An 18,735-nucleotide genomic window follows, 5' to 3' on the forward strand; every position below is an offset into this window, starting at 1 on the left:
TTAACCATTATCACATGATTCCCATGATGTTAATTAATTAATTAAATAAATATAATATTCATGTCAAGTAAATAATCCACTAATCCACTACTTCACTTCATAAGAGAGCAGTAATCATTACGTGGTTTTACAAAACTTGAAGAATAATTAAACTCATTTAATTTAATTAAATACTTGGAGGATAATTAACAAGCCACTAAATCCACTAACTACATAAATCGTGTAGCAGTAGCTTTAGGCGTGCAATCCATTTTTAGGAAATAAATAAATTAAATACTTTAGCTAGTTTTTAGGAAAAATATCTTTTTCAAAATATCTTTAATAAAACAGGAAAAACAGTTTTATATTTTAAAATCCGAAACATTTTAAAAACCGGAAAGATATTATTTTGAAAACAAATTTTTAAATAAAATATAAAAGAAAAAGATAAGATTTGAAAATCGTTAAATTAAAATCAGAAAATCTTTTTAAAATCTTTTCCTAACAAACTTAAACTAAATTCCTAAAATAGTGGATCTTAGTTAAAACAACCCTAAAAACTCTAACAAATATATTGGGCGCACACTTAGATAGGCGCAAACTTTAGAGACTCTTAGGTGTTCCTAAATCAGTTTTAAGTCTTGTTCCCTAACCTTGTTCCTATAGTGCCAGGTCTGTTCCTTTCATGGGAACAGAACCAAGTTCCTTTGAGAATTCACCACGAACTTAATTAAGCTTTTACTCAACCTTAAATGAAGATAATAAATACACCTAATGTATTCTAATCTTCATTCCATGCTTGTTCTTCATTCTCGAACATCTTTACTTCGATCTTGATTAATTCTCCGTTTTAATCTTCAATCAAGTATTCTCTTAGCTCGAGCATGAATTACCTTGCAACAACATAAATAAAATATACTATGTCTTTTTGTGGTTAGGTCATCTTCAAAACTCAAGGGTCAACAATTTCCCCCTTTTTGAAGATGACAACAAAAGGCATATAATATAATAAAATGTAATACACATAAGTCATATAAAACTATTTTAACAAAGTATGAACCAAGTTAAATTAATTATTATAGACTCGTTATTTTATTTTGTAAAGAAGAAATATGAGAACATAATCCATGACAAAAAAAAATTTACTCTGATTGCCTTTATCTTTTCCCCTTTGGCATCTTCAAAAACATTAGTCCACGATTTCAAAAAGATGAATATTATCTACTAAACACATCACACCACCAACCTTGTAAGAAACAATTTGGTTAGTATAAGCAAATAAAGCATTCAACTCTCAAAACCGCAATCCAAGAATATTAGCCATTCATTTAGACGCACACATGCAAAAAGATTAAACTAGAATTATCAAATTAACAAGTTCCATTGTAGCATGATTAAAAGAGAAAAATAGAAAAGACAAATATTAAAAAGTTCATGTTCCCACACGAAACAAACTAAACTAGAAAAGTTTATGGTTTAGGAGAGGAGGTTGCTCGTTTCTTCCACCACATCATTAAGTTAGCCATCACCTCCTTATGATTTTCGGCCAAGATGATCATTCCTTGAGCACACAGCTTCCAACTTCAATAGCCAAGAGTTCATCACTTGGATTGAGGAGGAAAGTTCACTAAGTCGATCCATAATCACTTGTTGTCCTTCCAAGGCTTTGTCAACTTTGTGCATTACCCCTTTCACTAACCCATTCAAATCCTTGGCTTCCGTAGCAAACTCCATCATTGCTTCCGAATGACCCATAACCAAAGAGAACAAATAATCCAATCTTCTAGCATGAGCTAGAGTATATGTAGAACCAATGGTAGGATTTTGAGAAGACGAGGGAGCATTTTGAGAAGGATTTGGTTCGCTGTTTGTTCCTTAGGTTTGGGAACAACATCTGTTACCTTATCTTTAGGACCAGAACAGGGCTTTGAGGTAGAGGGAGGGATAGGATCATTTTGTGGTGCTAGGTAGAAGGTGAAGCAGATTTTGTGGAGATGGAGGAAAAGGAGGATTGGTTTCCAAGGAACAGGAGTCTGTTCCCTAGAAGGAGGAAGGTTAGATTCATAATCTTCCCTATCAATCACCCTAACTTCATCTTCCTCAAAACTTTCATCTGCGTCAAGCAAAGGAAAATTTAGCACTTTCATGTTTTGAACTCTTTGACTAGTTCTAGTGCTTTTGTAACCGGTTTCACCACCTCTTCAACCACTTCTTCCCTTTCTTCTTAGCTTCTTCTTTTCTTTTTCAGTTTTCTTTTCTTTTTGTTTTCCAATTTTTCTGTTTTCTTCTCTTCAATTTCTTTTTCTTCTTCTTCTTCTTCCACATAATCATATACTTCATCATCCTCATCATCATCAAGGTTAGCCCTTCCCTTGATTACTTCCCATTCACAACACAAACATTCAAATTATTCAAGGCACGCACATTCAACATATTTCCCGTGGATACACCAATGGTTTGAGTTCCCGAAATTTTCACATTGAATTTAAGCAGATTTCGGTTATTAGAGCCCCATAGCCAACAACAAAACCATTTTCAATACAATGACTCATGTGTTGAATCATTAAAGAGGGAAAGTTTATGTGTTTATGAGAGGCTAAACAATGAATATAAATCAAGTCCAACATGCTAACTTGAGCACGTTTAGAAGACGAGGCAATAAGGCTTTCTTTAGGATGTGAAATAAAATTTTGTGGTAGGGAGAAAGAAGATTATGATCAAGAAATGTTTTTCCCTTTTGACCACCATATTTAACAATCAATTGATCAAAAGAGATATCCGAAAATGGATAGGATCCACGTTGCTTCTTAAAATAAACATCAGTTCCTCTCACAGGAACACCAAGCAATTTACCCAAAATTTTTAGCATTAAAATCAATTTGTGTCCCTTTACCAAAGTAGAACATGTCCCTTCTTCATCAATGGAAAAGTTTTCACAAAATTCGTCCATGAGTTTAGGAATTAAACTATTTCCATAACAATTCACAAAGGATGTTCCCAACCTTGAAACTTGATCATATTAAGAAATTGATGAAAATTTACTCTTTTACACCAAGAAACATCAATGAAAAGACCATGAACATACCTAGATGCCGTGGTATTTTTTCGAGCAATTCTTGTTGTTCCTCTTTCAGGAACATCCGATTCCTCCTCACTAGTTGCATGTTGATCTTCCACTTCCATTTTCACGGCTTCCTCAATTGTTTTCCTTTTTCTTAGGATTCTTGTTGATGAATTTGGAGAGATATCCATGGGAGTAGGTGATTCAATGTTAATGGAGGAAGGAGAGGGTTTTTCGGATTTGTAGGAGGAGAGAGAGAGTGAGAAGTATTTTTGGGATTCATGTTTTGTGGAGGGGTTTTCGGGTTTTATGAGAAGTAAAACAAAGAGGTTAATTTGTTGGTTTAAGGAAAGCTAAAATAAAAAAATAAGAAACCGTGTATAGTACACGTTTTTGGAAAGAAGAAAAAAAAATCTTCTATCTAATTAGAAAAAAATATCTTCAACTAACTTGAGAGATATGAGGGAAAAAATCAGATTTTTTGGAGAAAAAATCTGAAAATAATATTTTTGGATTTTTGAATTTTGAAAGAAAAAAAAATTAAACTAACATGCTGGACAGCGTTTGGGAACAATGAATGGAAACAAGAAATTTTGCTACTTTGGACACCATTAATTCTTTTAATCCTTTGTCATCACTTAAGGCATAGAATTGTCTTATGAACAATAAGGGGAATATTATTGGACATTCGTGAGCAGTTACATTTTTACTTATACACATGAAATAATCATATAAGGATTGTGATGTATTTAAGCAAATAAAAACATCGAATATGCACATCCAACATAATGCCAAAGAATTAACACAAAGGGGAATATTGTAGCAATCATTTCAACTTGATTAAGCCAAGTTCAAGTCTCAATTTCTCAAACCTATCTCTATTTAAGGGCTTTGTCAAAATGTCTGCAATTTGACGTTCAGTCTCACAGAATTCCATTTTAATAAGACCCTTTTCAACATTATTTTCAGAAAGTGATGCCTAATATGGATGTGTTTGACTCTTGAATGATGCACGGGATCTTTAGAAATACTAATAGCACTAGTATTATCACAATAGATGGGAACACATTCAAAGTGAATTCCATAGTCACGTAGTTGTTGTTTTATCCATAGCATTTGGGAACAACATGCTGCTGCTGCAACATATTCAGCCTCATCTGTAGATAAAGCAACTGTGTTTTGCTTCTTGGTGCTCCAAGAAACTAAACTATGACTAAGGAACTGAACCATACCTGATGTACTCTTCCTATTGACCAGATCTCCTGCATAGTCAGCATCCGCAAATCCTTTTAATTCAAAGGTATCACTTCTCGAATAGAATAGGCTTAAATCATCTGTTCCCTTGAGGTATCTTAGGATTCTCTTCACAGCTGTGAGATGAGATTCCTTTGGATTGGCTTGAAACCTTGCACATAACCCTACACTGAAAGCAATATCAGGACGACTTGCAGTTAGATATAGTAATGAGCCAATCATACCTCGATACTTGGTTTGATCCACACTTGTTCCTATAGAATCTTCATCCAATCTGGTTGAATTCCCATAGGTGTATGATTTACTTTGGATGCTTCCAAACCATACTTTTTCAATAGTTCCTTTATGTACTTTTGTTGATGGATGTAGATTCCTTCTTCTGTTTGCTTGATTTGCAACCCCAAGAAGAAGTTAAGCTCACCCATCATACTCATTTCAAATTCTTTACTCATGAGATTAGCAAAGTCCTTGCACAAAGATTCATTAGTGGCACCAAATATAATATCATCAACATATATTTGAACAACTAATAAATGTTTTCCTTTATATTTTAAAAACAAGGTTCGATCCAATTTTCCTCTTTTAAACTCATTTTCAAGAAGGAACTTAGAAAGTCTTTCATACCATGCTCTTGGAGCTTGCTTTAACCCATAAAGAGCTTTGTCAAGCTTAAAGACATGATTAGGAAATCTTTACTTTCAAAACCTGGAGGTTGTTCTACAAATACCTCCTCATTAAGATAACCATTTAGAAAAGCACATTTTACATCCATTTGATACAATTTAAAACCCATGAAAGCAGCAAATGCTATGAAAATTCTAATTGCTTCCAATCTTGCAACTGGCAAAAGTTTCTTCATAATCAATCCTTCCTGTTGATTGTATCCTTTCACAACTAACCTGGCCTTGTTTCTTACTATGGTTCCGAACTCGTCTAATTTGTTTCTAAAGACCCACTTTAAACCAATAACCTTGTTGTTTTAGGTTTAGGTTCAAGGTGCCAAACTTTGTTTCTTTCAAATTGATGAAGTTCATCTTGCATAGCTCGATCCAATCAGCATCAGTGAGAGCTTCTTCATGTTCCTAGGTTCCAACATAGAAAGAAAAGCATGAAAAGCACAAAATTTTTAATTGAGATCTCGTTTGAGTTCCCTTGTTTATGTCACTGATTATGAGTTCCACAGGATGGGAACGATGAGTTTTCCAAGGCTTTGGTTGGAAATCCTGGATGGAAACTTGTTTCCTTGATATCTTCATTTCCCTGTTCTTGGGAACCAGGTTCAACAATAGTGGATTCATTCACTTATGTATCATCACCTAGTTCTTCTTCTCCTCATTGGGAACAGGAACAGGATGTTGTTCCCTTGGCTTTGTTCCCATGACTTCGTCTTCCAAAGTCTCATCAATAAGACTTGATCTTTTGCCAATCCTATTTCGAAGTCATCTCAACCTGTGTGCTTGCATCAAATTTATCTGTTTCATCAAAAATAACATGCACACTTTCTTCTACACACATAGACCTTTTATTATAAACTCTATAAGCTTTGCTACTAGAAGAATATCCTAAGAATACAGCTTCACTTCTAGCATCAAATTTTTCAATATTTTGTTTTCCATTATTATGAACAAAACATTTACATCCAAATGTTCTGAAATATGTAATATTGGGTTTTTTTACCAAAATACAGCTCATAAGGAGTTTTATTTAATAAAGGTCTTACCATGGCACGATTTATGATATGACAAGCAGTGTTCACAGCTTTTGCCCAAAAGTTTTTGGGAAGACCACTAGCTATCAACATAGTCCTAGCCATTTCTTCTAATGTTCTATTCTTCCTTTCAACAACACCATTTTGTTGAGGTGTTCTAGGGGTGAAGAAATTGTGATCTAACCATTTCTCTACTAAAGTCATCAATTAAATTCTCAAATTCTTTGCCATGGTCGGATCTAAGGTGTAGAATTTATGACCACTCAAATTTTGAACTTTCTTTGCAAAGACAAGGAACTCATCATAAGTCTCGTCCTTGCTAGAAAGAAAAATAACCCAAGTAAATCTAGAGAAGTCATCTACAATACAACACATATTTCTTTCCACTCCTACTTTGTATCCTCATAGGTCCACATAAATCCATATGAATTAACTCTAATGGTCTTGTGGTACTTACCACATTCTTGGACTTGAAAGAGGACCTAACATGCTTACCTTTGCGCATGCATCACAAACATGATCTAAATGAAACTTAGTATGAGGTAAACCTAAGACTAGCTCTTTAGAACGAAGTTTGTCAAGCAAAGAAAAGCTAGCATGACCTAGACGCTTGTGCCATAAAAATGAATCATCATCATCAATAACACTAAGGCATGTGAATTTGTTTTTGGGAACAAGGTTGAGATCCACAACATATGTGTTCCCTTTCTTGTTCCTTCCAAAATGATCACTTTGTGCTATTGTTGACAATTAAAATTTTTCACTATTAAACTTCACACAGTTCCCTTTATCACAGAATTGGGAAATACTTAACAAGTTATGCTTTAACCATCAACTAGAAAAACATTATCTATGGAATGTGACGATGACTTACCAACTTTGCCCATGGCAACTATGTTACCTTTCTTGTTGTCACCAAAAGTCACACTTCCACCATTATAGGCTGAGAGTGAGAGAAATCTTGATTTATCTCCAGTCATATGCTTAGAACAACCACTGTCTAGGTACCATGTGTTGTTCCCCTCACTCCAACCTGCAAGAAAACTAATTGTTAGAGTTAGGAACCCAATCTTTCTTGGGTTCCTTTCCTTCAGGAACAATAGATTTCTTTTTCCAAATTACTCTACTTGTTTCCAAGTTCTCATTAATGCGACCAAGTCTTTTAGGACAAGAATTCCTAAAGTGACCAGTGTTCCCACAAAACATACAAACTTTATCACTTGGTAAATCAACTCTCTTTTTAGGTTTTTCAAATTTCTTTTTATGATTAAGGCTCCGTTTGGTAGGGCGTAAAATATTTTCAGTGTAAAATGATTATCATGGAAAACAATTTACAATGGAAAACACAATTTCAAATTTAATTTTCCGTTGTTTGGTTCGATGTAAAAAAAAATGATGAAATGAAAGGAAAATGAAAGGGAAAGTAAGGAGGTAGTGAGAGGAGTGTACAAGAGAAAGAAGGAAAATAGTTTTCCCTTCATTTTGAAAGGAAAATGGTTTTCCATCCTTGGGAGAGTAATTTTACCCCAAGGGAAAATGGTTTACACTCTTTTGCCAACCAAACAATGTAAAACTGAAAATAGAGGAAAACAGTTTTCCGGGAAAACGTTTTACGCCCTACCAAATGGAGCCTAAAACCAAGACCTTCGGTTCGTTTTGTTTGAGGGTTCTTAATCCAGTTTGGAATAGGTAGCATTTTCTTTTCATTTCTCATTTGGTGCAGTTCCCTTACAAGTTCATTATTTTCTATTTCCAAAAATGAAACATGATTTTTCAATTCGTTTATTTCAGATTTGAAACTTTGCAAGGGAACTGACTTAATATCAAATGAACTTACTTCAGGAACAAACTCTTTTAATTGTGATAACTCAAGACTTAACAAGTAGTTCTCATTTTTAAGATTTTCGAAATCCTCTTTTAATTTAAGATTTTTGTCAAACAACTCGAAAAATCTTTTCTCAATATCAATTCGAACACTTTTAAGCCAAGATGTATGTTCCTTTGCAACAGTTAAAGCATATTGACATTGTTTTATATTAATAGTCTCATCTTTGCAATCATTTACAGCGTCAACAATAAACTCAAATAACTTTTCTTTACTTAAAGAATTAAGACGAGTTTTGATAGTGTCTAGACTTGCCTCAAGAGATTCAATCTCTTCATCAGATTCGAAATTGGCAAGAGCCATAAGACAGAAGTTTGCAGTCTCCTCATTTGGTTGAGGATCATCTTCTTCTTCGGAGTCAGAGTCTCCCCATGCAGCAACCATAGCTTTCTTTATCAGATCGAGTATAGGAACTTTTGTATTCCTTGTTCCTATCTCCCTTCCTTTGCCTTTTTCTTGTTCCCATTGGGGACAATCCTTGATAAAGTGCTCAGAGCTGCCACACTTATGACAAACAAGTTTGTTAGAATATTTCTTATTCTTACCTTTGTAATCTCCATTCTTCATGTTCCTAAACATTCTTTTGAATTTTCGGACCATGAGAGCGGATTCTTCTTCATCAATTTCTGAGTCTTCACTTTCATCAGCTTTTAAGGCTATTGATTTTTGCTTGGAAATGTCTCCATTCTCATTGTCCAATTGTAACTCATGAGTCATAAGGGAACCAGCAAGTTGTTCCAAATTGAACTTAGTAAAGTCCTTAGTTTCCTGTAAGGCAGTTACCTTAGCCATCCATCGATCCCTAGGAAGGCTCCTTAGGACTTTTCATACATGTTCCTCAGATGTAATCACTTTTCCAAGAGATGTTAACTCATTAATAATATTAGTAAAGCGTGTAAACATGTCTTGGATAGACTCTTTTGATTTCATTTGAAAAAGTTCATATTGGTTCATCAAAAGATCTATTTTTGATCTCTTAACTTCACTCGTACCTTCATGAGTGACTTCAAGAAGATCCCAAATTTGTTTTGCGGTTTTGCATCCCATGACACGATTGTGTTCATGAGGTCCAAGAACACAATGAAGCAGTTTTATAGCAAGAGCATTAATTTCCATCTTTTCGAAATCTGCTTTACCAAAATCATATATAGATTTAGGAATTACCTCATTCTTGTCATTAGTGGTAGTGACTTCAAAATCACCTACCTCTATGACTCTACATACCTGGTAATTGTCGGTTTTGATAAAGATCTCCATTTTGGTTCTTCCAGTAAGTGTAGAACTTACCATTGAACATTGGTGGCCTCTGCGCAGAGTACCTTCTTCCAGTTTCTCTCTAGTATTCATATTTTTCAAGATATTGAACTCAACAGGGTTTCCTGATTTTTAGAGTTCCCGCTCTGATACCAATTGTTGTATAATATGAGCACTATAAGAGGGGGTGAATTATAGTGAGAGAATAAGCTATACTTTTCGCGGAATTAAAAGTAAACTTGGGAACAAACAATGGGAACACGAGAGATTTAGCGAGGAAAAACATCCTAGGCCTAGTAGGAAGAAACAACCTCGACCACAAGGGATTTTAAACAACTTTCCACTATAATAGGCCAAAACAACTCTGATTACAACCTATTACTTTTCTCTCGATTCTCAACTTAAGTCACTCAACTCAAGTTCCCAACGACAGTTCCGACAACTGACGTTCCTCTCAAACTTCACTCGAAGTTCCTTTCTCTTTCTCTTTCTCTTTCTCTTGCTTCACTCAAAGCTTCTCACACTTACAAGAGTTCACTCAAACCCTTTTCTCAAAAATACAATTTGTAAAACAATGGAAGAGTAATAAACTCGATTAATGTAAGTATGAATTCTCTTAAGAAAAAGGCACTGACACTTTTAGATAACTTAAGACAAATTAGCTAAGTCAGACACACATGTGGTGTGACTAATAAAAGTCAGACACACTTTGTTCAAATGAATTAGGCGCCAATTTATAGACAATTAAGACAAGACATTATCACCACTAAGTTACACCATTATCCCATGATTTCCATGATGTTAATTAATTTAATTAAATAAATTAAATATTCTATGTCAAGTAAATAATCCACTAATCCACTACTTCACTTCATAAGAGAAGCAGTAATACATTACGTGGTTTTACAAAACTTGAAGAATAATTAAACTCATTTAATTTAATTAAATACTTGGAGGATAATTAAACCAAGCCACTAAATCCACTAACTACATAAATCGTGTAGCAGTAGCTTTAGGCGTGCAATCCAATTTTTAGGAAATAAATAAATTAAATACTTTAGCTAGTTTTTAGGAAAAATATCTTTTTCAAAATATCTTTAATAAAAAAGGAAAACAGTTTTATATTTTTAAAATCGAAACATTTTAAAAATCGGAAAGATATTATTTTTGAAAACAATATGTTTTAAATAAATTATAAAAGATAAAAGATAAAAAGATAAGATTTGAAAATCGGTTAAATTAAAATAAGAAAATCTTTTTAAAATCTTTTCCTAACAAACTTAAACAAAATTTCTAAAATAGTGGATCTTAGTTAAAACAACCCTAAAAACTCTAACAAATATATTGGGCGCACACTTAGAGTTAGGCGCACAAGTTTAGAGACTCTTAGGTGTTCCTAAATCAGTTTTAAGTCTTGTTCCCTAACCTTGTTCCTATTGTGCCAGGTTTGTTCCTTTCATGGGAACAGAACAAAGTTCCTTTGAGAATTCACCACGAACTTAATTAAGCTTTTACTCAACCTTAAGATGAAGATAATAAATACACCCTAATGTATTTTAATCTTCATTCCATGCTAGATTCTTCATCTCTCGAACATCTTTACTTCGATCTTGATTAATTCTCCGTTTTAATCTTCAATCAAGTATTCTCTTTGATCGAGCATGAATTACCTTGCAACAACATAAGGAGTGTCCGCTTCATATAAAGGGGAGCGCCCGCTTCATCTAAAGGGGAGCGCCCGCTCCAAGCCTAGAGCGGGGCGCTCCTTCATCGCTCCACCCTCGCTCCAACTTTCTGTTTTTCTTCAGTTATTTTCCTTGGGCGGAGCGCCCGCTCCTCTAACGCCCCCCCCCCCCCCCCCGCTCCAATCTTTCTGCCTTCCTTCTATCTTTTCAGAAGGATGGAGCGCCCGCTCCTATTGTTGAGGAGCGCATGCTCCTCTTGTGGAGCGCCCCTTTTGAGCTCATTTGGCTCGCTCCTCCTTCCCTTCTTCAACACTTAGCCAATTTTTTATTTATTTATTTATTTTTTTTTTTTAAACAAAGGAAAATAACACAAAAAGGGTTAGTGCATAGAAAGAAAATATATGAAAAATGCTTGAAAAAGAAAGAAAAATAGAGAAATGAAAAAGGGAAAGAAGTCGGGTTGCCTCCCATAAGCGCTTAGTTTTAAGTCATTGGCTTGACTTTACCTCACAATCAAGTGGATGGCGGAGAGGTGAACTCCTTGAGTTCGAGGGATAGGACTTTTCCAAGTATGTCACCCTCATAGTAGATCTTGAGGCGTTGTCCATTCACTTTGAAGGACTCCAAGTCCTTGCCACAAACCTCAACCGCACCATGTGGAAAAACCTTTTTCACCTCAAAAGGGCCACTCCATCTAGACTTGAGTTTGCCCGAAAAAAGCTTCAATCTTGAATTGTAGAGTAATACCTTGTCACCTTCATGGAATTCCTTCTTGTTGATATTTTTGTCATGCCACTCCTTGGTTCTTGCCTTGTAGACACTAGCGCAATCATAAGCATTCATCCTTAACTCTTCTAACTCATGCAATTCCAATAGGCGTTTTTCACCCGGACTAGCCAAATCAAAATTGAGAGTCTTGATTGCCCATAGCGCCCTATGCTCCATCTCAACCGGTAAGTGGCAAGATTTTCCATACACCAATTTGTAGGGAGTGGTACCTATAGGAGTTTTGAAAGCCGTCCTATAGGCCCACAAGGCATCGTCCAACTTAATGGACCAATCTTTCCTGTGCCTCTCAACGGTTTTCTCAAAAATGAGCTTCAATTCGCGGTTAGAGATTTCCGCTTGACCACTAGTTTGGAGATGGTATGACAAACCCACTTTATGGTGCACCCCATACTTGGCCAAAAGCGCACGAAAGGACTTTTGCGCAAAGTGGGAACCACCTTCACTAATTATGGCCCTAGGAACTCCAAATCGGGGGAGAATAGTCTTCTTAAACAACTTTATCACCACTTTGGCATCATTGGTTGGGGATGCTATAGCTTCAATCCATTTGGACACATAATCAACTGCCACCAAGATGTATTTGTTGCCATATGAAGGAAATGGCCCCATAAAGTCTATGGCCCAAACATCAAAGACTTCTAACTCAATTATGGGGTTTTGAGGCATTTCATCTCTTCGTGAAATATTTCCGGTGCGTTGACACCTATCACAAGTCTTAACATGGACCCAAGCATCCTTGAATAGAGTGGGCCAAAAGAATCCACTTTGGAGGATCTTAGCTACCGTTTTGTTAGCACTCATGTGACCTCCACATGGTGAGGAATGACACATTTGGAGGACACTAGACACCTCCTTATTTGGCACACATCTTCTAAGGAGGCCATCCACCCCTCTTTTATACAAGATGGGCTCATCCCATATGTACCTCTTAGCATCATGCTTCAATTTCCTTTTTTGTTGAGTTGTAGAATTCGGGGGAAAAACACTACAAGCAAGATAGTTTACAAGATCCGCATACCAAGGAAGCTTCTTACTCTCAATGGAAAACAAGTGGTCATCCGGAAATGAATCATCAATAGGAGGGTCAAAAAATTTCCAACTCCCTTTTCAACTCGAAGTCTTGACAAATGATCGGCCACTAAGTTTTCGGCCCCCTTCTTATCCCGGATTTCCAAATCAAATTCTTGCAAAAGTAGTATCCAACGGATAAGGCGAGGCTTGGCTTCCTTCTTGGCTAGAAGATACTTGAGAGCTGAATGGTCGGTGTACACCACTACTTTTGAGCCAAGGAGGTAGGGCCGAAATTTTTCCAAGGCATACACTATGGCAAGAACCTCTTTCTCGGTGGTGGCATAGTTCACTTGTGCCCCATCAAGAGTCTTGCTAGTGTAGTAGATGGCATGAAGGGCTTTGTCATTCCTTTGTCCCAAAACCGCTCCTATGGCATAGTCACTCGCATCACACATGATCTCAAATGGCAAATCCCAATTCGGAGGTTGAATAATCGGAGCCGAGACAAGTGCTTGTTTAATCTGGAAAAAAGCTTCAAGACAATTATTAGTAAACAAGAATGGGGCATCCTTGACAAGGAGATGGGTAAGAGGTTTGGCAATCTTGGAGAAATCCTTGATAAAACGGCGGTAAAACCCCGCATGACCAAGAAAACTCCGCACCCCTTTGACATTTGTGGGAGGGGGAAGTTGCTCAATAACCTCAACCTTCGCCTTGTCAACTTGAATACCCCTTTGGGAAATAACATGACCCAAAACAACACCTTCTTGTACCATGAAATGGCACTTTTCCCAATTCAACACCAAATTAACTTCTTCACATCTTTTTAAAACTTGTGCAAGGTGAGCCAAACATGAATGTCTTGACCATAAACACTAAAGTCATCCATGAAGACTTCCATTATGTTCTCAAGAAATTCAGAAAATATGGCCATCATACACCGTTGAAACGTAGTCGGAGCATTACATAACCCAAAAGGCATCCTTCGATATGCGAAGGTACCAAAAGGGCATGTGAAAGTAGTTTTCTCTTGGTCTTCCGGATGGATTGGGATTTGGAAAAATCCGGAGTATCCATCAAGGTAGCAAAAGAATTTGTGCTTGGCTAAACGTTCCAACATTTAATCTATGAAGGGAAGAGGAAAGTGGTCTTTCCGGGTGGCGGTATTTAGTCTCCTATAGTCAATGCACATACGCCACCCGGTAACAACTCGGGTTGGAATCAACTCATTTGAATCATTTTTAACAACCGTTGTTCCACCTTTCTTAGGAACTACTTGAACCGGCGAAACCCATTTACTATCCGAAATGGGGTAAATGATCCCCGCATCAAGTAGTTTCATGACCTCTTTCTTCACCACTTCCTTCATATTGGGGTTCAACCTTCGTTGAGCCTCAATAGAAGGCTTGTGACCCTCCTCAAGGGCAATGCGATGCATGCAAAAGTCCGGGCTTATCCCTTTTAGATCATCAATGCTATACCCAATGGATTTTTTGTGAGCTCTTAAAACCGTGAGGAGTTTTGAGAGTTGATCATCATTGAGGTTAGCATTGACAATAACCGGACTAGATTCATCCAAAAACACATATTTGAGAGATGAGGGAAGGGGTTTAAGATCAAGTTTATGTACCTCCTTGGTGTGTTCATTCTCCAAGTCTTCACCTTGAGTATTCAAACTTTTATGTTCCATCACATCCAAAGCTTGAACCATATGTAACACATTTTCTTCATCATAGTCTTTGACATTCAACAAAGCAAACTCAAGAGGATCATGAGTATTATGCAAATGCATGTTCCTACTTTCATGGATAACATGTTCAAGTATATCAATTCGCATGCAATCATCCATATAAGAAGGGCATTTCATAATTTAAGTGAAGCTAAAAGCTACATGTTCATCACCTACCTCAAAAGTTAGCTTGCCATTTTTCACATCAATGATAGCCCCCGCCGTAGCTAGAAATGGTCTACCCAAAATTATTGGTACATTAGGGTCTTCTTCCATTTCTAAGACAACAAAGTCAACTGGAATATAGAACTTCCCAACCCTAAGAGGGACATCTTCAAGCTTTCCAATAGGCATTTTCACCGGTCTATCGGCCAATTGAAGGGAGATGTGAGTAGGTTTAAGGTCTCCTAGGTTCAATCTCTTGCAAACCGAGTAGGGCATAAGACTCACACTAGCACCTAAATCACACAAAGCCTTGTCAATAACCATGTCTCCCATGGCACAAGGGATGGAGAAGGTTCCGGGGTCCTTAAGCTTGGTGGGTAACTTATTTTGGATGATTGCACTACAATTCTCCGTGAGATTAATGGTTTCCACACAATCTAAGGCCCTCTTTTTGCTCAAAACATCTTTCAAAAACTTGGCATAGGTAGGCATTTGCTTAATGGCTTCGGTGAAAGGGATGTTAATGTAGAGCTTCTTCAAGACATCAAGGAACTTGGCAAATTGATCATCAAGTTTTGCACCGGCAAACCTAGAGGGAAAGGGAAGCTTAGGTGTGTAAGGTGGAGGTGTACTCTTGGCTTCCTCAACAATCCTAAGGTTCTCTTCTAATCTCTTGCCCTTTTCACTAGCCTTGGGGCTTGTATCATCCTCAATATCAATGGCTTTTTCATTTTCAATTTCAACTTCATGCTCTTTCTCAACTCTTGTATCCACCACCTCCCCAAGTTGTTTTCCACTCCTAGTAACTATGGCATTGCATTGGTCTTTAGGTGGCACTCCTTGGCTAGGCAAAGATCCGGAATTTCTAGGACAAGAAGTAGCTAATTGGGCAACTTGGGTCTCTAACATCTTGTTGTGAGTGCTAAGGGAATCCACTTTTTGCGACAATTAAGCTACTTGTTTCATTGCTTCACTTTGTTGTGCCATAAAAGTTTCCATCATCAACTCCATGTTAGACTTTTGAGGAGGGGGTTGCTTAGGTTAGAAACCGGGAGGTGGATTGAAGGGAGGTCTATTACTTTGGTAGTTACCCGGGGATCTTTGGTTATGCATGTGGGAAGGGGCTTGGCCTTGATTTTGGTAGTAGTGGTTGCTAGGTCCTTGCCCTTGGTTTCCCCGATAACTAAAGTTAGGATGATCTTTCCAACCCGAGTTAAAAGTATTAGAGTATGGGTCCCTTCTAGGATTGGAATAGTTTTGGAAGGCATTCATTTGTTCCATTTGAGGGGAAGTAGGAGATGAGGTCTCAATCAAATAACATTGATTAGCATGATGTTCATATGAACCACACAAATCACAAAACATAATATCCATCGGCATAGAATTGACAAGTGAGACATTATGAGCATGCAAGGGTGCATTATGAGATTTGGGAGGGGGATGAGATGTAGAAGAGGAAGAGGAAAGCATATTTGACCTTTGTAATTGAGTGACCAAGGCATCAAGCTTTGTAGAGAGCATATTGATGGGCTCCACATCGTACCTCCCACCTCTTCGTTCATTGCGATCATGTTCCCAATCGGAATCATTTTGCACCACATCATCAATAATATCGGATATACCCGCTAGAGGCTTCTTCATGATTGGACCACCAGCACCCGCATCAAGACTTGTCTTAGAGGCTTTTGTGAGACCATGGTAGAAACAATGGAGTGTAAGACCTTCATTCAAACCATGATGAGGGCATATCCTCAATAACTCTTTGAACCTCTCCCAAGCTTCTTGTAATGTTTCATCACTCTCTTGCTTGAATGTCATAATTTGAGAGCGGATATCGGCGGGCTTATCCGGAGGAAAATATTTGTTGATGAAAGCTTGAGTGACTTGAGCCCATGTAACCAAAGAGTCATTCTCAAGTTTCTTCAACCATTGCTTTGCTTTGCCGGCTAAAGAGAATTTGAAGAGACTTAGGCGAATGTAGTCTTGAGAGACACCATGTTGTTTGACCATAGAACAATAGTCCGTGAATGTTTGCAAATGAGCTTGTGGATCCTCATCCTTTGCTCCACTAAATTGATTCCTTTCTATCAAGCCAATCAAAGCGGGGCGAAGCTCAAAGTCATTGGCTTGGGTAGTGGGTTGAGTTATGGCGCTTCTTGACTCAAAAGGACCCGGAACACCATAGCTTCTCAAGTCTCTAGGAGGATCCGCCATCGAGCGATCACTAGTAGTAGGAGTTGATGATCTAGAAGAGTGAGGAGAACTTCCTTGAGAAGATCTTGGAGTGGTAACTTCTTCTTCGTGTACAAAGTCCTCAATATTGACCGGAGTGGAAGATGATGCTTGTTGGGTTCGTCGTGCGGCTCTAAGCCCTCGTCGTATGGCCTTGACTGTCCTCTCCAACTCTGGATTATATGGAGTCAAAGGAAAGGCACGTCCACTTGGCATACAAAGCTAAGCAAAGAGTTAGCAATAACAAGACAACAAGCAACAAGATGAAATAAAAATAGTAAAAGACTTAGACTCACACAACTTTACAACGTTTTAATGCTAGACGCTATTCCCCGGCAACAGCGCCATTTTGATAAAGGAAAAACTAGTTCGTCACTAGCCTCCTAATCAAACAAACCTAATTGGATCACTAGACTAGGTAAAGTGATAAGTAAGGGTCGAATCCGCAGGGAATAGCAAGAAGAACACTAATGTTGCTAATTGTTGCAAGCTAAGACGAAGACTTAGCAAAATGTTTGGTTTGTCAAACTAAGAACTAGATTAAGTAATTAACTAAGTTCTTAAGAAAATGCTAAATGATTGGGCAAGAAATTGATTGATAAAAACATTGGGAGAAGGGGATAAACACCATCCAATTATGATTTAGGAAGTAAGAAATGCGAAATATAGGGGGGAGGATCAAGCAACAAACCGTCACTCAATTCTCACTCTCATGAGCAATTAAATGAGAAAATAACATAAACATCAACTCTAGTCTCCTCTCTCAACTTGACTAAAGCATCAATCAACAAACATCCTAATTCTAGAATGCAAGTAGATAATAGTTATGCTATTGATCGATTAAGAAACCCAAAGAACCCCTAACTTCTTATTCAAACATCAAAATCAATCATGGTTGGGTTTTCACCCCAACCCCCAACTAATTAACTACTCACTAATCATCATAGTCATCATAATAATACTAGTAGAAAGGGAAAGAGAAACAAACATGAACAACTAAACAATCAACGCACCAACTTTTTAAGATTAAGATAAAAACTAAAATCTAAACATGGGTTAAACTAATTTTAGACAAAACTTAAATAAATAAAAAGATAGAAGTATAAAAAGTAGAGAGAAGAAGAGATATTACTTAAACCATGAAGAACAAAGGAAGATCTTGCATAAAAACCATAATTTTTGTCATAATCCAAGCTACAAAACCATGGAAATCTACTTTCTCTCTCTAGAACTTTACTTTCTCTCACTAGATTAAGCTAAGAACTCTCTCTATAATTAGGACTAATTAATTTAGAAATTAAAAGCTACTTCAGAATTATTACAAAATTGGTTTTATACCCCGTAGAAATAAGGGCAAAGTTGTAAAACACGAAACAAAAAGAATCGGGATATCTGGGCGTTGGAGCGCTCCCTCCTGCCAATATGGAGCGCCCGCTCCAGCCTCGCTCCAGGGCCGCTCCAATGTTTCTGCCCATTAGTGACAGGCTTCGACGACGGAGCGGCGCCCGCTCCTTCTAACATGGAGCGCCCGCTCCAGCCTTAGAGCGCAAGCTCCTTGGTCGCTCCTGGGCCGCTCCATGTTACTGCCATTTGCCTCTGTCTAATATGGAGCGCCCGCTCCTCTTCCTCAGGAGCGCCCGCTCCCCTGCTTGGAGCCTCTTCCTTGCTTATCTTGCTTCAAAACACTCCAAGAACATATTAGATGGGGCAGGGGGTAGAATGCACATGCAAATGAAATGACCTATATGCAACCTAATAGTATGCAAATGAACTAAAACTAAATGCTAAACATGAGAATATGAGAAATGATGGAAAAGGGAAAGAAAAAGGAAACTAAATGGCCTAAAATGAATCTAAATGACCTAAATTAAATGCAAATAAGTGAACCTAAAGTACACTTATCAACTATGTCTTTTGTGGTTAGGTCATCTTCAAAACTCAAGGGTCAACAAAGCTGAACCGCTATTTGAAGCATACGAGCGA

The 18,735-nt window shown here is 37.3% G+C and overlaps 1 protein-coding gene and 1 pseudogene across 1 annotated transcript; one reads left to right on the top strand and one right to left on the bottom strand.

Moving 5' to 3' along the window:
* Positions 1 to 14,491: 14,491 nt before the first annotated feature.
* On the bottom strand, positions 14,492 to 15,429 carry LOC125494107 (uncharacterized). The gene has a single exon (XM_048637676.1). It carries the CDS (start codon positions 15,427 to 15,429, stop codon positions 14,497 to 14,499), a length of 933 nt encoding a protein of 310 aa, XP_048493633.1. The 3' UTR covers positions 14,492 to 14,496.
* Positions 15,430 to 16,249: 820 nt separating this feature from the next.
* Positions 16,250 to 16,349, top strand: LOC125494472 (small nucleolar RNA R71; annotated as a pseudogene).
* Positions 16,350 to 18,735: the final 2,386 nt, after the last annotated feature.

This window comes from Beta vulgaris, chromosome 1 (genome assembly GCF_026745355.1).
Source record: "Beta vulgaris subsp. vulgaris cultivar EL10 chromosome 1, EL10.2, whole genome shotgun sequence".
NCBI lineage: Eukaryota > Viridiplantae > Streptophyta > Magnoliopsida > Caryophyllales > Amaranthaceae > Beta > Beta vulgaris.

Bases quoted from the DNA above. Each gene is read 5' to 3' on its own strand.
- LOC125494107 (XM_048637676.1), bottom strand. From the start codon at position 15,429: ATGTTAGAGACCCAAGTTGCCCAATTAGCTACTTCTTGTCCTAGAAAT.